General features: G+C 40.0%; 1 protein-coding gene across 3 annotated transcripts in view; it reads left to right on the top strand.

Annotated features, from left to right (window-relative positions):
- TTC12 (tetratricopeptide repeat domain 12) overlaps nt 1–24730 on the top strand; it is a 54250-nt gene that overhangs the window by 11687 nt on the left and 17833 nt on the right. For all 3 annotated transcript variants that reach the window (XM_016433857.2, XM_007494793.3, XM_007494792.3), the window contains exons 7-15: nt 979–1038; nt 5781–5852; nt 8230–8290; nt 8714–8902; nt 10126–10195; nt 11260–11348; nt 16416–16584; nt 22881–22976; nt 24149–24206. In XM_016433857.2, coding sequence (XP_016289343.1) covers nt 979–1038; nt 5781–5852; nt 8230–8290; nt 8714–8902; nt 10126–10195; nt 11260–11348; nt 16416–16584; nt 22881–22976; nt 24149–24206 — 864 coding nt within the window. The remainder of the gene's footprint in view (nt 1–978; nt 1039–5780; nt 5853–8229; nt 8291–8713; nt 8903–10125; nt 10196–11259; nt 11349–16415; nt 16585–22880; nt 22977–24148; nt 24207–24730) is intronic.

Here is a 24730-nt window from a genome sequence, read left to right as displayed (position 1 = left end):
TATCCCTCCACCAAACATTGCCCTTAGTTCATGATAGGACAATCTGTGTGAATATCTATGTCTGCTTCCTTTTATGCCTTTTCTGTTTCTAAAAGGTTTTATCTGTGACTTGGATTACAGGTAGACCTGTCTTCTAGTATCACTTCTCCTGCTGGCAGACCTTAGAGTAGTCACTTAACCTCTTGACACTTCAGTCTCCCTTTCTCTGAAGAAGGATAATTCCCTGTTTCCTCAGCTCACAGAGAGCTCTTCAGAGAAAAAGTGTCCCATGCTGGAGAACATGGTCAGTCATAGCAGGGACAGCAGTGGGGTTGTGTTTCCTGGCCCTGCCCCCTGCTCAGCCTTTGCCTTATTTGCATTCTGGGCTTTGAGGAGAGCTGTGTTCAGGGTGCAATTTGAGGAAGGTCATAGAGTATCTTTAATTAAATGAAGTTTTCTAAAATATGATTTAGAGACAATCTAATCATCCTTTTATTTTTAGAAATGAGGAAACTGATACTGAGATTAGGGCCACAAATACCACAAATCTTAAGTGTTCCTAAAATGCTTATGAGGATACAAATCCAAGTCCCATTTTCATTCCCAAGAAACCCTTTGAGCCAGAATGCCCCAAAGCAAAGCTGGAAATCTCTCCTCTTCATTCATCTCTTGGCAGAGTCTTGTATGTGAGTGCCCCTAACTCTTGCTGGGACCTAGCATCTGAGCATCCAGGTGACTTTCATCTGGGCCATTGAGCTTTCTGGAGCTCTTGGCTTCTGTGATCTTAGCCCAAGCCTTCCAAAGGAGAAGATAACAGCTGGAGTCTGGCGTTACTTGCTAGACTCTGGTTCCATTCTATAAAAATCAGCCCCCCTACCCCCCAACACCAGGATCATTGAGATAGGCCCTGTCTTTGCTGAGGTTCAGTGACAGCTTCAGAGCTACTCAGCTCATTCTGCATGACCAATGCTTCCTCTCACAGTCTTTGTGTTGTTGCAGGCTTACATAAAACTGGAAGAATATGAACAAGCACTGGTGGATTGTGAATGGGCACTGAAGGTAAGAAGATCCTCTCCCTGCTACCAGAAGGAAGTCTACCGGGACAAGATATGATTTAGGCAGCCCCATGCTAGACTAAAATAAACTGACTTGTCAGGGTCATGTGTGCAGAGGCAGAACCTCTAATCCTAAGTGGACTCCCAGCCCTGCTGGTCATGCTCTAGTGTCAAGTGTAGAACTCTTTCCCACAAGATCATATTTTTTCTCTATCCCTAATCATTTATAAATTTACTATACCACCTCCCTGTTTGAAGGAGGATAATCAGGAGAAAGAATTTCTATTGTTCAGCCTTTCTGCCTGTCATGCTGCAGGCATAGTGCTGCTGTATGTAGCATTTTCTTGTTCTAAAATTCTATAATTCTTTGATCCTCCTGAATTTATCATAATAGGCAGTGAAGGATGAAATTGAAAGGGCTTCTTAATAATAAAATGATATGCCCACCTGCTGTTATTTTATTTCAAGTGTCTTGGTATTTAAATAATCTTTAATCAGTCAATCAACAGGCATTTATTAAGTACCTGCCATGTGCCAGGTACCCTACCAGGCACTGAGGATGCAAATAGCAAGAGTAAGACAATTCCTACTCTCAAGGAGCTTATATTTGAATAGGGGAGACAACAAGTAAGTATATAAATATGTTTAGAATAGGCAAAAAATAATAAATTCAAATAAATACCAAGTAGGCAAAAAATATAAGATAGTTTAGGAGAGAAGCCATTAGTAGATGGGACTGGGGAGAGGATCAGGAAAGGCTTGAAAGGTTTGCTTAAGTTGGACATTGAAGAAAGGAATCTATGAGGTGAGGAGGGAGAGAGGGAGTGATTCCAGGCATGGAAGTTGGGCAGTGCAAAGGTGTAGAGGTGGGAAGTGGGGTGCTGTTTGTGAGAAAGGCAAAGAGAAGGTTGGCTTGACTGAATTTCAGAGTATGACTAGGAAAGTAAAGTACAATGAGGCTGGAAGGGTAGGCTAGGACCAGCTGTGAAGGGATTTAAGAACAGAGGTATTTCTATTTTGTCCTAGAGGCAATCAGATAATAAGACTTTACATTCTTGGTGCAATTTTGTCCACCCCCAGTGATTTCAGCAAATACTTGAAGAGGCAAGTTAGAACCTTTATCAAGTGACATATAAGATATCCTTTCAAAAAATAATTCACTGATATCTAAGAGTGAATGACTTTTAATTTCATTTCATAAAAACATTTGCTATTAAGGTTTCGTTTTTTTTTTGGGGGGGGGGGGGTTCCTATTAGTAGAGTTATAAGAATTGTCCAAGGTTGGCTAGCAAACAAAGCTCAGTTTCAGTTTCTACTTACTCTATCATCTTTTGGGATTCATAGGTTCTTTTTTTCCAAATGAAAAGAAAGGAGGTAAAGAAACATACTTTTTTTTTTTTGAGGAGGGCAGCAGTATGATTTTTTTTTTTGGTAAGTTTTGGAAATTTTATTTAATTAATTAATTTAGAATATTTTGCCATGGTTACAAGATTCATGTTCTTTCCCTCCCTCCCCCAACCTCCCTTCTGTAGCTGACTCACAATTCCATTGGGTTTTACATATGTCATTGATCAAGACCTATTTCCATGCTGTTGATGTTTGCATTAGGATGTTCGTTTAGAGTCTGCATCCCCAATCATATCCCCATTGAACCATGTGATCAAACAGTTGTTTTTCTTCTGTGTTTCTATTCCCACAGTTCTTCCTCTGAATGTGGATGGTGTTTAAAGAAACATTCTTGAGTTGTTCCATTACCAAATCTTAAAATTCCAGTCTGAGTTCTGTCCAACTTTTGCCAGAGTGGATTTCATTCCCTCCTGTACAGATAGCTAGGCACTCTCTCTCTAGGCCACCAGGCTTCCTTCTATTTGGACATGAAAAGAACAAAAAGGACAATCACATTTTCCTGTTGATTTGGTCTAATATATTGACCTGTTTGCAAAATAATTAATAAGGAAATCAAGGCAAATCGGGTCTGATTTGGAATATGCTTTTTAAAAATAGTAGTTAAATTTGTTAAAAAACCTAGTGAAGTTTTGAAGGTATTTGAAAACTTGGAGGATAGAAAAGGAAATTACAAAAATATGATCAGTCAACAAGTATCAAATGCTTACTGTGTGCTATTCACTGGAAATGCATATACTATGATTGAAACAGTCTCTGTTTTCAAGGAATTTATTGTATTCTCCATACATTTAAAATTGCAGCTAGGTAGCTCAATGGATAGATAGCTTGGCCTGGAGACAGGAAGTCCTATATTCAAATTTGGCTTCAGACACTTCCTAGTGGTGTGACCTCACTTAATCCCAATTGCCTAGCCCTTCCTTGATTGGATAAGTGGGACAAGAACCTGGGAGATTAGAAGAATAGTGTAGAGAAATTTAGAAGAGGATTGGGTGTAGGGGAAAGATAACTAGTTCTATTTTGAACATGTTGAGTTTGAGATAACTCATAGATATAGTTTGACATATCCAACAGTATCAAAGCTCAGGGGAGAGACTCATTTGGAGTCATTGTCCTAGAGATGAGCCCAGTACCAGCAGAAGCAGATACACATGGATGTTGTTGTTGTTACTTTCCCAAGTAATTTGCACAGTGCTTGTACATCTCAGGCATTTCTTCTAATAAGAAAAATTCCTGCTACCTCAGGTGAGCAGAAGTCTAGGTATTTATAATCAGAAATAGTCATGGCAGTGTAAAAATCTCCTATTCTGGAATTTCTGAGACCCTCAGAATTTAGTGTCAGCAAGTTACTTTGCCATTTTAATTTCTCGTCATCGCTTTTTAACCAGTATGCCCTAGGAGAGGTTTAAAATTTTGCCCTCTCCATGTTCCTGGACACTCACTGGAGGCTTTGAGCTTTCAGAAACAGGTAAGACTCAGCATCAACAGCACAGAATAAATCAATATATAAGTGCCACAGAAAGTTGACTTGTGGGGCACTCAAAAGAAGCAGCATTAAGAGATGTCCTGCATTGTTTTCTCTGGATCATGTATCCTGGACAGGTAGCTACTTTGCTTCCCCTACTTTCAGCTCTAAGTGAAAGGCTTCTCATTTGCTTCTTGATTGGCATGTTGCTCACTGGTGGAGAGCCATTCAGTATGGCTGAACTCCTTCCCAGGTAACATCTGAAGCAGAGAAATGTTGTGGAAAGAGTGCTCGATGTGGAGCCTAGGAAGTACAGGGTTTGAATCCCACCTCTGATTCTTACTGGTTTTATGATGAGGTGAATCACTTAGCCAACACGAGCCTTACTTCCCTTCTCTGCAGCACAGAGACAATAATGAGAGTACCCACTTCCCAGACATGAGAAGCAAGTAAATCAGGCACCAAGCATGAATTAAATAGAACCCTCTCCCAGTCATGCATAGTGCTGCGTGCCATAGTTCAGGCACAAAGTTGAGAGGGTCCTTGCTCTGCACTGTAGAGTCTACAGGGACTTACCCACTAGGGGGACCTGTGGTGCTCACAGATAAATACAGGCATTATGAATGTAAAGTATTTTGTAAACCTAAAAATGCTCTATAAGCTTCAGTTATAATCATCATAATCATAATTGTTACTTGATTATTTGGTCACTTGTTCAGTTGCTTTGGTCATTTCTGGTTCTTCATGACCCTATTTGGAGTTTTCCTGGCAGAGATACTAGAATAGTTTGCCATTTCTTTCTCCAGCTAATTTGACTATTGACTATTCAGTCAGACTATTAGGGTAAGTGACTTGTCCAGGGTCACCCAGCTAGTTAGTGTCTGAGGTCAGATTTGAACTTCAGAAGATATGTGTTTCTGACTCCAGGCTTGGCACTCACTTTATCCACTGTACCACTTAGCTGCTCCTAATATGGTCATAGACACAGAGATAAGTTTTGTTAGTTTTAGGTTAGCTCTCCTAAGAACTAAAAAAATTAGCTTCCCTAAATAACACAATAGCCAGGTAATTATTAGGAGTTAGTTAATGGCTTAGGAGGCAACTAGATGGCTAAATGGATAGAGCACTGGGCCTGGAGTCACAAAGACCTGAGTTCAAATATGACCTCAGATGCTTATTAGCTTTATGACCCTGGGCAAGTCACTTAGCTTCTTTTTGCCTTAATACACTGGAGAAGGAAGTAACAAGCCACTCTAAGAATTCTACCAAGAAAACCCCATTGACGGTATTGACCGTCATATGGTCCATGGGATCATGAAGAATCAGACACAATTGAACAAACAAGTAACAAATAATGACTTGAGTACCAGCAAGTGGCATTGGATGGGGCGGGGTGGCCTGGAAAACAGAAAAACCCAAGTTCTGGTCTCCCTTCTGACATATCCTATCTGATCTTGTGGGACAGTTAACCTCTCATTACCCTAGTCAACTTCAAGACCCCAAACTGCAGAAAAGAGACCTGGATAAAGGGACTTGATTCATCTGGGTCAGTGTTAGCAAAATATTGGCATGGGTGCCTAGCCAGCTTATGGGGGAGCTGCTCCATTGCCCCTCTTCCCAGTGCCTGAGGACATTTTACATGCCCCTCCCTCTGTTCAGCCACCCAAAGCAAGCACTTCCTCCTTCCACTCTCTGGGGTAATGCAGGGGACTCACAGGCAGCTTGAAATTGAGTTTGAGCACGCAAACTCAAAAATGTTTGCCAGTGCTGTTCTAGGTGTTCTCTATGTAAAGAAATCACAGGTCCAGTCTCGATTCCTATCCTTTGTAATGGCTTACTGGATTCTGAAGCATGCTCAATCATTCTTTTTTGTATAGTGTGATGAAAACTGCACAAAAGCATATTTTCACATGGGAAAAGCTCACCTGGCCCTGAAGAACTATAGAATGGTAAGTGCTAGGAACTTTTCCATGGCACATTTAATCCCAGTTAATATGCCTGTCCTCCTTAAAGGAGGAAGGAGATGAAATAGGAAATGTTCCACCTAAGTTATTTGGGTGTTAAACAGAATTTAAATTCTGCCCACTGAAAATTAGTTTTATGTGTTTTGAAAAGAAAAAAAGTGTTTGCTCCTTTCTTTTATGAGTTCTTTTTAAAAAATTATACTTTATTTTTTCCCAATTACAGGTAAAAACAATTTTAAACATTTATTTTTTGAAAATTTTGAGTTTAAAATTCTCTCCCTTCTTCCCACTTTCCCCTTTCTTATTCCCTGCTATCCTTCCCTGCTCTGTGTGACAGTAAGCAATTAGATATAGATTTTACATGTGCAATCATATAAGACATCTTTCCATATTAATCATTTTGTGGAAGACATCTATGAGTTCTTTCTTGAGTTCATCTCCTGCTATGGTACAGATTAAGTATTTGACCATCTAAGGAAATGAACTCAAAGGATCCCCAAATAGGAGGCCTCCTCATGTTCTCTCACTGGCAGTTTTCTGTCGTTGCCATCCAAGGACTCAGCTCTTTTTCCTCTAAAGACTTCAGAGCTTTGATCTCTATCCATTACTGCTTTCTTATACCCTTTCCCAGTGATGTGTTAAGCATAACAGATAGTCAAATGGTCAGGCTTTAAAAGCCTCTGGCACATTATATAGAGATTTGGGGACACAAATGATAAAGTCAGGTAAAACTAGAGGTGCATAACTTCAAGACTCAATTCCTTTTGGGGGGGGAGTGAATAAGCACTTAAATAGCACCTACTATGTGCTAGGCACTGTGCTAAGAACTTTACAATTATTATCTCAATAGATTCTCACAACAACCCTTCAAAGTAGGTGCTTTTATTATTTCTATTTTACAGTTAAGGAAACTGAGGCAAGCAGAGGTTAAAAGACTAGCTCAGAGTCACCCAGCTACTAGTAAGTGTCTGAGGTTGGATTTGAACTCTGGTCTTCCCAATTCCAGACTCGGAGCTCCTCTCAGTTTGATAGGGCTTAGCATGTTAACCATGCTCTTAGAGTTGCCTCCAATTTTATTTCTTGCTGTTACCCCTATTTCTACCTGTTGGGTAGTGTGGTCACCCAAGAACTGTCCTGGGAGCTCCTGGGCCTTCGTCTTAACTGGCTGCCAAAGCTCCATCTTCCCCTTGTTCTGAGGTGCCCTCTCAGTGCCTGCCACATGCACCAGGGGCTTCTCTTGGCCCTGACGCTAAGGTGCTGCCGCAGGAACTGGCCAGCTCTCATTGGCTGTCTGACTCCCCAAGAAACCTGAGGCTGTCCCCTTAGGCTTAGGCCACACTTCACAAGCAGCCCCCCTCACTCCTCGTGCCTCAGTCTCCTGAAACGAGTGCTTTCCTGTGCCCTGCACCCTGGAGGACCCATTCTGCAGTGCCCACTACCCCCGGGAAGCCTTTTCATTACCTTGTGAACATGCTAGGCTGCTGAAAGGACCAACTCTAGATTTGAGCCTGGGTCTGGCATCAGTGAGCATTGTGACCCCGGCATGTCATTTATTGTCTCTGAGGCTCAGTGTTCTCCTCTGTGAAATGGGAATGATGACAGAATTATAAGTAGCTGCCTCCCAGAGGATGTGAAAGGACGGCGCTCCCTAAACATGAGCTACACACTCTTTTCATTGTGCTCCTTTCTCATTCTCAACGTTTCCTGTTTCCAAGTACTTGTCCTGGGTGTCCAGCAGTATTTCCTCAGCACAAACATCAATGTGGCGAACACTAATATCTTGGACTTCAGGGAACCCACGAGGCTTGGTGGCATCATGGAATAGTAATAGACCTGGGGCTAGCAGAGCTGGGTTCCAGTCCTGTCTGTGGTGACCAGGTGCTGAGCTTTCAGCAATCTTCTCACAGAGGTAGCGTAGGAAAAGCATTATGTAAACAGTTGACAGTGCTGCCCAAAAGTGAGCTGTTCTTGTGGAAATTACATACATCTTTGAACCCTGGTTCTGCCCCTTCTCACACGCCTGCAGAAAAGTCACTTCCTTTCTCCTAGCTAGCTTGCCACCTTGTTCCCTGCGTCTCTGACCTTCCCACCTGATCCTTTGCCTTGTGCTGTAATTGTTTCTGCCTCAGCCACACAAGGTGTCCTCAAAAATCATGGCTTGGGGGAGAGCGTCCACAGGAGTCCCGACAAATAGGCTCTCCTGTCTCCTCCATGCTGAGCAGACCCTGACCGCCTCCTGGGCTGGGGCGGAGCAGGGACCTAGAAGCAAATAGTTAAGAAACCTGGAGAGGCCGCAGTCTGGCCTTTCCTGCCATTGCCGTTCCTCATCACTAACCCGCAAGTTCTTGTTTCTTGTTTCCAGGCCAGGCAATGCTACCAGAAGATCTTAGAAATAAACCCCAAATTGCAAAGCCAAGTGAAAGGTGAGGCTGTCCCCACAGACCCTCGAACCTTGAGCTTTATTGTCTCCTGTTTTTATTCTTCCCTTTTGACGCAGCATCAACTCTGCACGCCCGCTCCACTTGCTTCACACACCGTTCCTCTGGTATTCATCTCTTTCTTTTTTTGTGACTGAGTCATCTTCTTTCCTGCCCCCAGCTCTCCTCCATCTCCATCTTCCCTAGTCTTTTCTGAGTCACCCTGAAACCTCCCTGATGCCTTTAGCCTATGGCTGTGCACACCTATGTCACATCTCTTCTCTTGGATGAACCATTGTTCTCATGGAAAAAAGATATTTTTCCTTTCTATTTCTCACTTTCCAGCTTGGGAAGGGGTTGAGAGGCTGGAGCAAGGGACGGGAAGAGATCCACTGGGAGGAAAAAGGTTTTGTGTTTTGTTTTTTCAAGATTCTCTCAATAAAGTGGACCAAAAGGAAAAAGTCGAATTACAAGAGAAAATAGCCCTAGAGGAGCTGGAGTCAGGAAAGGAATCAGCGGTAACCACCAAGAACCTGCTCAAGTCCCTCTCGAAACCTGATCAGACCGCTTTGTTCTATGCAGGGGGTTTGCAGCTTCTCACAGAACTCATGAAAGATTGTGAGTTCAAGATATATAGATATATATATTGTTTTAGTCTTGACTTAATTTCTAACCTAAGGCTCATCTGTCAATGTTATATTAGGTCATGTTTCTAGAGTTTTATGTCTTGTTTTATTATCTACAAAATTTTCCTTAAAAAACAAAAGCCCTGTGAGGTAAGTATTATGTCATAGTTTTTGTCTTTGTTGTTCAGTAGTTTTCATTTGTGTCTGATTCTTCATGCTCCTTTGTGGCATTCTCTTGGCAAAGATATTGGAGTGGTTAGCCATTTCCTTCTCCAGCTCATTTTATAGATGAGAAAATGGAGGCAAATAGAGTTTTTGTGACTGAGTCATCTTCTTTCCTGCCCAGGGTCTCACCACTAGTAAGTGTCTGAGGCTGGATCTGAGGCCTAGTACTGTGTTTACTGTGTCAGCTAACTGACTACATTCTTATCTTATACAGCCAAGAAATTGAGACTCAGAGAGATTTTACTCAGTCACAGCGTCTACCCAAGGTGGCAACTAATAAATAGTGGATCCAGAACCCAAGCTCAGACCTTACAACTCCAATTCCAGCACTATTTCCACAATTCTACATTGCCTTTCATATGTTCTATGAAAACCTATCAGGAGAATAAAGGTTTTAACGGAAGTTTGCCTTAGTTGACATGAATTAATTCATTTATTCAGTGAATAGAATTTGACTTGTACAGCTGGTAAGGTGATATTATCAGGATTGTACATACTAATGCGAAGGCTGAAACAGTTTTCACTTCCAAACTACAGAGAGTTACTTGTTCAACTAGATGGAGTGTTTGGCCTACTTTTTGCCTACAGTACAGAATGTGTTCAAGCCCATTCTTGTCCTGCCCTGCTGTTTTGTGAAGGTTATGAGTTCTTTAGACCTTTAGAATATCTGTGAGATTAATATTTTAAGAACAAATGGATTTGCCAGTTTTTCTTGTACATTTTTTTCTTAAGTCATTTCAGGAAACCCTTTAAAGATTATGAAATGGTCAGGTTTATATAGATAACCTATAGTATCCATCTCCTATTTTTCTTCAGCAAATAATGTTACTGTAATATGATGCCTATAATTTGTTAACCAATGTAAAGGTATTTTTTTTATTCTCAAAGTGTTATCTTGGTGACCTTGATTCATATTCATTTTCATCTGGCTATGTTTGCCATCAGCCAGATGTTCAGACAACTGACACAGTTATCTTTGATTTGTTTTAGGCACAGAACAAACTTTATTTAGAACACATAATGGATTCTGTATCATCAATGACAACAAAATCATAAAGCGGTAAGGCCACTCTCCTGTGAGAAGGACAACAGGGCATGAAAATCCACATGCACAATTATTTTTCAAGGAAAATTTTGTGAAGTTCATAGAAAATAATTAAAAATTAGTAACAGCAGCTTTCTATGAAGATCATATTGCCTTTAATTGATATCTAGCAAGTAACAATGGGCTTTTTGTTAAGCAGTGAAAATGAGTGCCCCTTGTACCCTGGTCTCTAATAACTGCTTTAGGAAGAAAGAAGCAAAATAATTTCCCAAACCAAGAATCTGAGTTCTAGGAACTTCATTACTTCTCTCTCTTGCAGATTTATTTTTGCTATTTAAAGACAACCATTCTGGGATATATATGTATATGAATAAATTACTATTTACCCTTCAAGTTGTATTGATAAAGTCAATAAGTTGCTTATGTCAATATTGAGTCCTACTGTAATTTCTTTGGAAAAAAATATCCATTTAATTAATGGCACAGTGCTCATGTATTTCATTTGAAAAATGGCCCCTTACAGAACTTGATGTAATATAGTGGATTCTTTAGATTTGACCATCTGCCATAGACCAGAATCATAGAAGCACCAGAAAACTCCATTTGATCTGATCAGGACTCTCTGATAGCCTGGATGCTCTAAGTCCATGTGTAGCTTCCTCATCACTTGGGAGAGTAATTTCCCCCATTCCAGCTCAAATTCAACCTTAAATTTGCCTTTCTAACTTGAAAAACACACTAAGTAAAGAGTTCTTAATTTAGTCACTTTTAAGGCTTATGCCAGTGACTTCTAGAATCTGTGGGTTTGTTTTTAATTCCTTCTTCCCAGGTTTTAATGGCTTCATTCAGAATCTTAACATTTTTAAGTAATGTTAAACACTTTTGATCTTCTTTTTCCTTATTGTGTCTCTTGGAATATATTTTTTAAAAGATATCTGATTAGTCAAAGCAGAAATATTACTCTGAATCCTCAAATCACTGAATTTAGGGAAGTCTGGAGATAAAAAAAATCAGATAAAAAGAAAACAATTCTGATTTCTGGATTTAATCTTTTCATTTCCCTTATTTTCCTAATTCAGGTGTTTTGTAGCAGAAGGAAAAAATGGAGTTGAAGAGGCTCTTTGTGTTTCTGTTCTCAAACTCTGGCAAGCAATATGTGATGGAAATGGTAAGACCAAGTAATTACCCTTAATTATTGCTAATGTACCATGAATTTGGCAGGGACTACATTTGGGAGAATTGCTTCCTGGAGGAAAAGTGTCTAGGCCTGAATGTGCTCCAGAGATCTGTGAGTTGAGCTCAGTTGCAGCTCTTTTAAGCTGCATCTGGGATTAACTATAGCCTTACTGGTCCTTTAGGGTCCCTAAAGAAGACAGCCCTGAAGTTCACAGTGTCATAATTCTGTGTATAATTGTTTTTGGAGCCTTGTAGCTATGTTCACCTAGGAGATGCTCCTGCCCCTTTTATATTAGTGTTTTCCCATCATGCTCTGGTGTTAGGAACCTTTTCCATCTCCCAATATTAGTGTTCCTTTTTGTTAACAACCACAGTACACTTTCAGCTATCTTAGGCATATGGTCATCCCTCCAGGGTCTTCACATGCTGCTTAATGAATAAAGTTGAACAATTAGGTTATTCGATTAACCTTGCCTGTGTAGCTACAGTTCAACATTAGAATTTGGGAAATAGATTTCTTTGTGTCTCAATAATATGTTATTACCAAGTTAGTCAATTCAAGCATGTAAATATAACTAATCTAACTCATGTTCTTATCTATTTCTCCAGCTTTCCTTTTTTTGCTTATTAGGGAATACACTAAGAAGTCCTGTTCTTGGTGAAAACATAGTGACACCTGAGTCAAGGTTATAGTAAGTAGGTTCAGAAAGAGGACTTTAGTGTCCCAGAAAGCTAGAATAAACAGGCAGAGCCTTTCCTTAAAGGAATTATCCCATTATCATCATCATCATTACTAACACCAGCAAACATTTATGGAGCCATTTTCCATGCAAGTGATTATGTTGCCTGGGACCTGTGTTTCTTATTATGACTGTATCTTGAAGAGCCCATAGCATTGACCGTTCAGGGCCCAGCATAGTCTTGGATATCACTTTTTGTTTTTGTAGAGTCGAAAGGAAGCTTTTTTCTTTTGTAGCCTCACTGAGATAACATTTGTTAAGCACTTGGCTTTACAGGGCCTGGCACATAGTAGACTTATTCACTTCCCTACTTCCCCCTCCCCCTATCACTTAGACTGCTAGACAAATATTGAATATATAAAAGTACTTAATGTATAACAATAAATGTGAATCAAGATCACCAGTGTTCCAGTTTATGATAATTCTAATTGTCAGAAGGCTTTCCATAATTGAGCCCAAATTTGCCTTTTTGTCAATTCTACCCATTGTTCCTAGTTTACCCTCTAGAGCCACACAGATTAAGTCTGATTCTTATTCCATGTCCTTTAACTGATCTTAATAATTTGTGTTCTTAAGGCCCTTCACCATTCTAATTACCCTCTAGTTGAATAATTTGCTTCCTAAAATGTAACACTAAACCTGAACCCAGTGCTTTAAATGTGTTCTGACCAGAGCTGAAAACAGAGATGCTATCTATCCTCTGGTTTTTCCTGGACACTCAGCCTTCCCTGCCCATATCACACCATTGACTTATATGAAATTTGCACTTCACTCATGCTGCTTTAATCCCAGATAGTTTTCAGATGAATTGCTATCTGGCAGGCCTTGCCCATCTCATACTTGTGCTACCACTGACTTATAGAATTCAGGATTTTACATTTACATCTATTAAATTGCATCTTACTAAGTCTGACCCTGTACTATATGGAACCTGTCAAGCTCTTTTTGATCTAACTCTCTCATCCATTACATTAGCTATCCCTCCTAGCTGTGTATCATTTGCTGTGTACCTTTTATTCCTTATCTAAGTTATTGGCAAAAAATATAAAACAGCACAGGATCAAACCCAGATCTCTGAAATGTTACACAAGAGATATCCTCGCAAGCTAACATTGAGCCATTAAGGTCCACTTTGAGACTCCAGCCATTCAACCAGTTCCAAACCTATTTGTCTCTTTTACTGCATAGTAGCCCAACATCTGTGCATATTTTCTACAAAATTACCCAGTCCTTTTTCAAATGCTTTGCTAAGATCTGAGGAAACTCTCTCTATAACATTCTCCTCATCCACCCATCTAGAAACCCTTTCAATAATGGAAATGAGGCTATTTTGGAATGACCTTTTATTGATATGCTGGCTTTTTTGTGATCACTGCTTCAATTTCTAAATGTTCATTGCCTTAATGATGATATCTTCAGTAATTTCCCCAAGAATAGAAGTTCAGTTACTGACTTATAGCTTGTAGACTCCATTCTCTTCCTTTAGAAATCATAATTACTCTTGCCTTCCTCTAACTGCTCTCTTTTGGATATGATTTACCTTGTATGGTTTTTTTCCTATTATGCAGTGTCCAGAAGCAAATATGCAATATTTCTTATAAGTGTGGTTTGTCCAAGTGGATTTTAGTGGATTCATCAATTACCATAATTTGTCTCCTTTTCTCTGATTACTGGATCATATCTCACTTAATAATACCTGTGAATCTGCATGATTATGCCTTAGTTGTTTTCTCTTTGGAGAATCCAGTTCTAGAAGAGTCTCAGATTTGTTACTTAGCTCCAAGTTTTTAATTGTCCTTCTCTTTCTCCTCTTTGTAACATTTTTCCACCCTTGAGCCTCCTGATCGAGATCAGGATGCTGCCCTACCTCTTCAAAGTCTTTTGTTCCTTGTTTTTAAATTGAGATCCCCCTCTCTCTGTGTGTCTCTCTGTCTCTTTCTTTCTCTCTTTCTCATAACTTAAAGAGTAAAGATATAACCTTAGACTACATTAAGAGAAGAGAAGCATAATATCCAAAAGAAGTCAGGTGATAGAGAGTTCCTTGGTTTGAGGATCTGCTCAGGTGAAATCTAGAAAACTATAGTTTAAAGTGCCACATTTTAGGAAATGCATTGATTACCTAGAATGCATCCAAAGGGGGACCTTGGATGGTTAAGGGTCTCAAGATCATGCCATATGAGAACAGATAGAAGGAACTGGGAATGTTTAACCTAGAAAGGAGAAGAAACAGTTGTTATAGAGGGCATATCCCACTTCAGGGATAAGTTGGTCTAAGTGCATGTTGGTGAACCTATAGCACGTATGCCAGAGGGGGCTACTCACCACCATGCTTGAGGACATTTCTCACATGACCCAGCCCTCCTCCCAGCAGCCTAATGGGAGCACTTCCTCCCTCCCCTGTTGGGGGTAAGGTGCCAGCTCACATGTAGTATGAGGGTTGCAGTGTGGGCTATCAGTCTCTAAAAAGTTCACCATTACTAGGCTAGGTGATCCCTGAGGTCCTTTCCAATTCTGGGATTCTATGAGACTAGTATAGAAAAGGAACATGATGGTCCTGCTATATGCAGTACCCTGACCAGATTATATCTGAAGTGTTAGGGCTAGTTCATGATACCATATTTTAGAAAGGGCATTAATAAGTTGAATGGTGTTCAGAAGGTGATTTCCATAATCTTGGTGTTTGATGATGGGAGAGAGGAAAAAGGAAGATAAATGAGTTCACCATAACTGGATATCTTTAAACAGAGACTAAATATACATACATTGTAGATACCCTTTTGTCTTTTTATTTAAAAGGTTGCTTTATTAAAAATATAACATAAACATCAATCCAAAATACTAAATTTATTTAGTAACTACTTATCCTTAAGTTACTTTCAGTGCATAAAATAATATAATATTATGTCAGTCATATCCTCTAGGTTTCCTTCATAATACTTTGTCTATTAATTATTGTAAGGGGAAAAATTATGGTTGGACTGAATATTTGAGAATTGGTTGCCAGGGATTTAATTACTAAATACCAATGAATTACTCAAGTCAGAATGGCTTTTATGATAGTTTATTTGCAAATAGAGGGAAGAAATTAAAGAAATAAGAGAGAGAGAGAAAGAAAGAGAGAGAGAGAGAGAGAGAGAGAGAGAGAGAGAGAGAGAGAGAGAGAGAGAGAGAGAGAGAGAGAGAGAGAGATAGCTGCTCTGGCTTGATCTGAACCAGGCAGAAATTCAGAGGCCCCAGCAAGGTGGGGCCCAGAGGATTCAATTTAATACAGCTTCCAGCTTCTGAGGCCTCCTCCAAGATGAGGGGTCTCTTCAGAGACTAGTGTCTCCAGAAAGCTAAAGAAAAGGAGTCAGCCTTTTCACTCACCACATGACAGTCCAAAGGGAAACAGTCTGAGATCTCAAGCCCAACCTCCTCCACAGTCAAGTTCCAAGGTGAAGACCTCCTCACAGGAAATGATCTTGAAATTTAAAGGCAGCTCCTTGCATCACTTCCTATGCCTTACTTCCACCTTAAGGTGTACCAATGGTGACTTAAACTTGGCTCTGGACTGCCCAGGGGGGCAGTCAGTTGTTTCTGATTTGTCACTTGCTAGCACACATGGGTCATAGACCTTCCTCCCCTACACTAAATCCTTAAGTGAGGTGTATACATTCCTGATGGCTAAAATTCTAAAGAATACATAGGGTGGAGTTAATCTAAATTTCACATCATGAGTATACAGTTGTAGCACATCTACGATTTCCTGTCAGGTATCCTAAGGAAATATAACACTTGTAAATAAAGGGCAGTCAGTTAGGGACCAGAAATCTTCATGATTAAAGACAATATCCCCAGCTGCATTCAACCTCTGTTATTTAAAAGGCACAACCCAAGGCATCCTAGTTCTACACCTCTGACAATGCCCAAGATGGCCCAAGTTGGGTTTTCCTCTGAATGTGCATTAACCTTACATCCCTCTCTATATAAAGCCTTTTGTTTAAGGCTGATGCATGATTTAGTCATTGCTCATAGGGTATAAGCATAAAAAGAGAATGTGGGTCTGAGGGTCCTTCCAGGAAAACCCTGCCCCTCCTCCCCAGGCCATGGTGGGTGTAAAAGAGGAGCACCTCTATGAGCTTTATTCCTCCTTGACCCTTGCCCCCTATGGGATCAGAGTCAACCCCCCAAACCTCCCTGCAGCAAACAGCCAGAGGAAAAAGGGCAGAAGAAGACTTCTTGTAACCTCTACTTTGAGGGTGTCTTCCTACCTCAGGAATGTTGGCGAATTAGATTTTTATATAAATCTGTAGAGCGATACTATACTTTGTGTTTTATAGAAGAAAATCAGCGCCTCTTGCTAACGAATTCTGACATGGACCTCCTGCTGCCTTTCCTCCTCATTTCAAAAGTTGTGTCCATCCAGCAGCAGAGCCTGCGCCTTCTGCTCCTGTTATGCCAGACTCAGAATGGAAGAGTCTTGGTCTTGAACCATATGGACTTGACCAGGTAAGATTATGCAGTCTGTTATGTCTCCTGGGGAGCATGTGTGACCTTCTAAGGTCTCTAACCATAGTTGACCTTTATTCCTTGGAAATGGAGGCTCTACTCTTAGAGTTTGGGGTGCTCACTGGCCTCTGTCTTATTTCTGATGCTCATACGTCTCTCTAGAGTTTCCTGGGAAGTGATCATTTTATGTCATTTTTTTCCCAAGAAAACTTAAAACACGGGTGGTATCCATGGCCTTTCCACACATGGCATAATGTAAGGAGATGGAGACATTCTCCAGGCCAGAATAAAGCTTAGTTTCCCTACATGTGTGAGGGGTTATTTTTTCTTTGAACCACACTTAATCTGTCTTAAGGGTTTTCTCAATAACAATAAAAAAACCATATTTAATCCCTTGCTTTTAAACTGTTAATAGTCATTAAATAATTATTAAGCACTTTTTACATGTGAGGGCATGTGCTAAGAGCTGTTAAGACAAGGACCCCACTGATGCCCCCAAGGAGGGTACTTCCTATCTAGCATTGCATTTGGATATGTACCAAATAGTTATATAATCAATACAACTTTGTATGGGAGGGGCAGGAAAATTTTCAGAAGGGAAGTGACTTTTTTAAACCCTTACTTCCATCTTAGAATCAATATGATGTATTAGTTCCAAGGCAGAAGAGTGATAAGGGCTAGACCATAGGGGTGAAGTGACTTACACAGGGTCACACAGCTGGGAAGTGTCTGAGGTAAAATTTGAACCCAGAACCTCCCATCTCTGGGCCTGGTTCTCAATCCACTGAGCCACCTAGCTGCCCCCAGAAGGAAAGGGACTCTTGAGGAAAGCAGGAATTATAACAGATGGAGGGGATGAGGGAGAGTTATGTCAGGCATGGGGCATAGCTAGGAAAAAGGCACAGAGAAGAGAAACATAAGGCTGTATCTGTGGAACAGTGGATCAATCAGCAGCATAGGAACTCAGAGTTTGTTTAGAGGAATAATGCATAAGCAGACCAGAAAGGGAGGAAAGGGCCAGGCTGTGGCTTGTATATGGTCCTGTGGATAGTAAAGTCAACACAGAACTGCTTCGTCTTCCTTACCTCATTTCATCCTCACAAATTCCAGGTGAGGTAGATAGGGTGGATTTTGTAAAAACTAACCCTCCCAAGGTTACCAGTGATCTCCAAATTACCAGAGATGGTTCCCCTTTCTCTGTCCTCACCTGCAACAACTTCTCTTCAGCATCTGATATTCTTCATTACCCTTTTCTTTCACAGTTACTAGGTCATTGTCTTCCTTTCTGCTTACCCAAAGGCCCTTTCTCCATCTCCTTCCCTAGTTCATTTCCCTCCTCCCAAGCTTTTTAGGGTGGGTGTCCCATAGGAATCAACCCCAAACCTGTTTCTCTGTGTGTGTGTGCTCTCCCCTAGTGCTTATCCATGCCTGTGGTCTCAGTCACCCCTAGACACACCACTCCCAGGCTTCTATTTCTAGCCCTGAGCTTCCTTAAGTTACAGTCCCACATTTGGATTGTTGTAAGATAAATGAGATAATAGTTATGCACCATTTAAAAATCTTACAGTGTTATGAAAGGGTCATCATCATCCCCATGTCCAGCTGGATAGCCTACTAACATTTTGCCCTCGGTACTCCCAAACTGAACTGGGCTGTCCTCCAAACCCTGCCCCTCACCATAACCTTCCCATTTCTCTTAATGGCCCCACAAGCTTCCTTATTCATCAAGACAGAAAGCCTTCAAGTAATCTTTGACTTTTTCCTCTCTTCTACCTGTTTGTCAAGGCTGCCTCCAGGATCCCCCTAGCATCTGTCTGTCTCTCCTGTACAGCCACCATCGGCATTCAGGCCTTTCATGTGCACTTCTTTGTTAGTTTCATAAGCTATCTCCTGCCTCCTTTCCCGTCTCCAATTGTTCCTTTCTGCAGTAGAAATATGGTAGCTGCCAAAACAACCAAATATACATGTAAGTCCAGCTGCATGTCCTAGAGGCAGGAGCTCTGCTCACCTGTCTAATTAAAACTGCAGGGATGGCTATTCACTTCCCATGAAACGGTTTCCTAGTTCCTGAGGCATTTCACTCAGACATGTATAAAACAATTAATGCATTCTGTTCCATACGGATAAGTCTCCCAGATAATGATAGAGCCATATAGTAACATCAGTATATCAATCTATTCTTCTTGGAATGTGCTCCCCAAGTAACCCATTCACTTAGCAATGAGTGACATTCTTCAGCTCAGCTTGTGACTGACCTATGAGCAGCTAATGACTAGGATTTTTATGGTAGGGAAGGATCTTGGACAGAAAGTCTAGCAAGGATGCCTGTGATAGAAAAGGTGATTTGCAAAGCTCTCAGAACTGAGGGATTTTCAACACTGAAGGAATTTGGACACTGGTGCTAAGGTGGGCAGCTATGCTTAGCTGATATAAGCCATTATTTTGTGGTTCTGCATCTTGAAAAAAAAAAGTAGTAATTTTTTTGAGGATAAAGGAGTCACTTGGTTTAACTCCCTTCTTCTTCTTCCCTTTAACTCCCAGCCCTGGCTTCTATAGTTTACAGGGGAAAACTTAGCCCACCCTGAGCCTGGCATCCAACTCTGGGACCCTTCACAGCACAATGCCTACTAAGGCCAGCATAATTTTCATGGGGAAGAGGTAGGCCACCAGTCACATTCCATATTATAGTGGAAGGAGGAAGGAAAGTGGCCCTGATTCTACACTGTTAAATTGTCATTAAAGTGCATAGTATGGGGAGACATGGAAAAGAATCTCCTAGGATGGTCAGGATAGATGGATTGGGTTCCAATGGAGGAAACTCCCAGATCATGGGGATTGAAGATCCATTGGAGCAAATTTCCAAAAGTACATTGTTAATTTTAGGGAAGGTAAAACAGTTATAGACTTCCCTCTCCTAATTAATTACAGAATTGCTTAAATTCCTTCTTGAGCTCTTCTAGTGATTTGGAAACATGAAGTCAATGATCGCCCCATGAGTCCTCCACCATCTCATTAGCCAGTGAAAGAAACTTCAGTCTATTGCCTTTATGCCCACTCTACTTTTTAATGTTGTACAATTAAAAAGAGACCATGAGAGAAAGATGTAATGGAGCCTCTGTAATGAATGAAATGAGACTTTTCTTAGAAAAAAGGCAAGGCTCTGCACTGTGGATCACACCTCTTTGTGAAGGAGTGTACAACCCCTTAAACATTTTTCCTCACTTTGGGGGTGAGAGAGAGAGAAGTAGAAGTCAGCAGCAACTAGAGTAGTGTTCTTATTTTATCTCAATAGGCTCTATTGTATGGAAATGTCTTTTGCATGATAATACACGTATAGCCCAGATCAAATTGTTTGCCAACTCCAAGAGCCTGGAGAGAAGGGAGGGAAGGAGATGATTTGGATCATATAACTTCAGAAAATTTATGTGGAAATTTGTTATTACATGTAATTGGGAAAATAAAATATCATTATAACACTTTTTTTTAGAAAAAGGAGGCTCTATTCTGCAAAACTCTGAGGTCTTGGGCCAAAGTCAGGGCTTACTTACTTGAATATTTCCATCAGTTTTCCATTAATCACACTATAACCAAAAGACAGTACCTACAATATAATATACACCTATAGGATGGTATTTTTACAGAACCGTTTTAGAATATCACCAAGATGGAAAAAAATGGGACTCTGGAAATGAAGCATTATGAACCCTATAAAGAGATCTAAGTGGTTGGACCCCCATTTAAATTCTTCTGTTTAAGTCTATGATAAACCCAAAGATCCTAACTTTTGGGACAAAAATCCACTATTTGACAAAAACTGCTGGGAAAATTGGAAAACATTATGGGAGAGATTAGGTTTAGATCAACATCTCACACCCTACACCAAGATAAACTCAAAATAGGTGAATTACTTGAACATAAAGAAGGAAACAATAAGTAAATTAGGTGAACACAGAATAGTATACTTGTCAGATATTTGGGAAAGGAAAGATTTTTAAAACCAAGCAAGAGTTATAAAAAATTGCAAAATGCAAAATAAATAATTTTGATTACATTAAATTAGAAAGTTTTTGTACAAACAAAACCAATGTAATCAAAATTAGAAGGGAATCAACAAATTAGGAAACAATCTTTATAACAAAAACCTCTGACAAAGGTCTAATCACTCAAATTTATAGGGAACTAAATCAATTATACAAAAAATCAAGCCATTCCCCAATTGATAAATGGGCAAGGTACATGAATAGGCAATTTTCAGATAAAGAAATCAAAACTATTAATAAGCACATGAAAAAATGTCCTAAATCTCTTATAACCAGAGAAATGCAAATCAAAACAACTCTGAGGTATCACCTCACACCTAGCAGATTGGCTAACATGACAGCAAAGGAAAGTAATGAATGCTGGAGGGGATGTGGCAAAGTAGGGACATTAATTCATTGCTGGTGGAGTTGTGAATTGATCTAACCATTCTGGAGGGCAATTTGGAACTATGCCCAAAGGGTGCTAAAAGACTGCCTGTCCAGCCATAGCACTGCTGGATTTGTACCCCAAAGAGATAATAAGTAAAAAGACTTGTACAAGAATATTCATAGCCATGCTGTTTGTGGTGGCCAAAAATTGGAAAATGAGGGGATGCCCTCCAATTGGGGAATGGCTGAACAAATTGTGGTATATGCTGGTAATGGAATACTATCGTGCTTAAAGGAGTAATAAACTGGAGGAAATCCATGTGAACTAGAACGACCTCCAGGATTTGATGCAGAGTGAAAGGAGCAGAACCAAGAGAACATTGTACACAGAGACTGATACACTGTGGTACAAATCGATGCAATGGACTTCTCTACTGGTAGCAATGCAATGATCCAGAACTATTCGGAAGGATATATGAGAAAGAACGCTATCCACATCCAGAGGAAGAACTGTGGGAAAAGAAATATGGAAGAAAAACAACTGCTTGATCACATGGGTCAATGAGGCTATGACTGGGAAAGTGGACCCTAAAAGATCACCCTAGTGCAAATATTAATAATATGGACATGGGTCTTGATCAGTGACACATGTTAAACCCAGTGGAATTCTGCATCAGATATGGGAAGGGAGTGGGGAGAGGGGAGGGAAAGAACATGAGTCTTGTAAGCATGGAAAAATATTCTAAATCACCTAATTAAATAAAATTTAAAAATAAATTCTTCTCTTTAGATTTTAAAGCCTATCATTACCTGGCCCCAATTTATCTTTCCATTTTACTTGCTATTACCCTCCCCACCCCACCCTACCCCACCCCCACTCTACAATTCAGCCAAACTGATCCTGTCTGTTCATCTCCTGGAACATGCCAATTTCCCATCTCTGTTGCACTGACCATGCTGTATGTCTGGAGTGCATGCTTCCTTCTGTATGAAATCTCTCCTAATCTCCCAGTTATCTTCCCTCCAAAATTACCATTTTAAAATGACTTTGTATGTATTTGTATTTTTTACATTGTATTTTTGCTCTATATTTTTGTATCTACTTGTTTCCCTCACTAAAATATAACGTCTTTCTTTATAGAGATTATTTTATCCTCTGTACTTGTATCCCTAGAGAGCCAGAGTTCATCACACATGGGAATTGTCTAGGTTACACATACCTTCTGGGAAAATACCAATTTAGAGTTGCAAAATATATTGGTAGAATTACCTTTTGCTTGTTTGCTTGCATACTTTCTTACTTTTTCTTTTTTCCCCATTTGATTTAATATTACATTCATTTCTGAATATGCTTCCCTATCTGGAGAGTTGCCTTTCATGATAACATGTTTTAAAAAATAGTTCATCAAAATCAACAGAATCTGCAACCCACCTCACCAAAAGGAGAAGTAAGGTATATATTTTTCATCTCTTCTTTGCAACCAAGCTTGGTATGAGTTATGACCTTGAATCAATTATGTGTTCCAGCTTTGCCTCCTTCCATGTTGCAACCCTATCTTTTGCATTAGTCAGGTCTGTTGACATTGATCTTCTATACTGAGATTCCAGGGGGATCTTAGATAACTGTGAAGAAGACTTTTATGACAGTAGGGATACATGAAACACACTCCTGGGGAAGTTGAAGGCTCTTCTTTGGAGATTAATAAAAATTAACAGATCTTGTATCTTTAAGCTATGTAAGATTTTCACTCACTTGCCTAGAAATAGAAGAGATTTCAGTATATCTATGATCAAAATTAGATACATCTTTGATGATTACACTTAAACAGTTTATACTTCTGGGGGTAAGGATTGGTCAAGGAGCCAACACTGTGGGTTTTTTTACAGGTTGCTGCAGGTCTTTGTGGCATTTGTCAATTCTTCAGAAGAAAAGGATGCCCAAACTGTGACACAACTCCTAAATGGCTTAGCCCTGGAGGAAAGGTAATTTTTACTTTTGGAAATGGCTATTCCTTTCTCTTCAGTTTCTGGGGTTCTGTATCATTTTTAAGCCAAGAGTAAGAAATAGAGTAAGGGCTGGACCAGATTGCAAATTAACATAATTATAGTGTTAGTGGAAGTGATGATTCCTTTTAGGAGTTTCCTGTAGAAGTTAACAAACATGTCTCTGTGGCCCACAGCTTGTTTCCTTGGACATAGTGGCTCAGTCCTAAAGAGGGTATTAGGAAACTGTAATGTCTTTGACATAATATCTGTCTCTCAAGAGAGGGCCAATAGGCTTCAGAAAATCATTCTCTCTATTAACACTGAGTATAACTTCCTCTTGAATAGACAGTAGCAGCCATCATCATAGTTCTTTACTTGAATTGAATTAGGGGAAACTACATAGATCTTGAGGTCTTAGTTTTTGTGGTATTTTCCCTAACTTGTCAGTATTATCATATTTTTTTTAAAAAGAGAATCTTGGGGAGGGGAGGCAGCTAGGTAACACAGATAGGTAGAGATGAGAGGTCCTAGGTTCAAATTTGGCCTCAGTCATTTCCTAGCTGTGTTAGTCTGGGCAAGTCACTGAACACCCTTTGCCTAGCCCTTACTGCCCTTCTCTCTTGGAACTGATTCTCAGTATCAATTCTAAGACAGAAGGTAGGGTTTTTAAAAAGAGAGAAAGAGAGAGAAAAAAATCCTAGACTGGATAGTTTACAAATGCCTACTTTATGCAAAACAGTTGAGCCCCCTATACTTGGAGGAAGTATGGCAGACAGGATGGTTAGAGGATATGAGCATGGAATGTGTAATAACTCTTCTATCACAGTAGAAGGATGTTTGCATCATGGGCCCCTCCAATGATTTGTGAAGAGTAAACATCTTCGGACTTCATCTTATGTTTGCATTGCAATTAGCATATAGACTCAGTGAGAGATGGGATAGGGCAGTCTGCAGAGGGTAAGCATTCTGGTAACTTTTACTTAGGACAGTCTCCATCTAAGCTTTGTGTTTTAATATCAAAAGCAGTTCTCTAGACTTACAAATGTAAAACCACATTCCAAACTAGGGCAATTTTTCAGTGTATACGAGACACATACATACAATTTCATAAAGTCAAAAGATATCTTATTTTGTAAATAAGAGTGATAGCTGATTTTTCCCACCCACAGATTCAAAACCAGGCTCCAAAGCAACCTAAGTGCTCTTCTCACACTCATAAGTATGCTGGTAAGCAAGGTCTCATCTTTATTGTTGGTAGCAAACATACACAGAAACATGAAAGTAATTGTTTAGAAATGATTTATGCTGTCAAACAGAGACCTGTTGTCTCACAGGCTGATTAATGATTTGTGCACAGCTGGAATTTACACAAATCCTTGGTTAATAAAACAACTTCAGTTGGGGCAGGTGGAGGAGGCATATGGATATGTTTTGTTAGCTCAGGGCAGAAAAAGCTGGGTTTGAGAATACCTCTCAAGTAGCAGGTTGAGAGAATTTAGCAGCTTCAACCTCTCAATCACACTTATCTCTATCAATGCAATTTACAAAGCATGCCATCAAATGTCTCTGAACTTTAGGATGCTGTTGAACACCTCCTCCTTCTGGATAACTCTGGATAACTGGATAATAGTTATCTTCTGGATTTCTCTTAAGAAAAACCATGCTTCCTGGTTGCTCGCTTATTTCTTTAACTGCCTCTTCTCTGCCTAATTTGGTGGTGCCTGGATCTCTTCCTCACTCCGTTAAATATG

The sequence above is a fragment of the Monodelphis domestica genome, chromosome 4, assembly GCF_027887165.1.
Source record: "Monodelphis domestica isolate mMonDom1 chromosome 4, mMonDom1.pri, whole genome shotgun sequence".
Classification (NCBI taxonomy): Eukaryota; Metazoa; Chordata; class Mammalia; order Didelphimorphia; family Didelphidae; genus Monodelphis; species Monodelphis domestica.
This window is presented reverse-complemented; position numbering and strand designations above follow the sequence as displayed.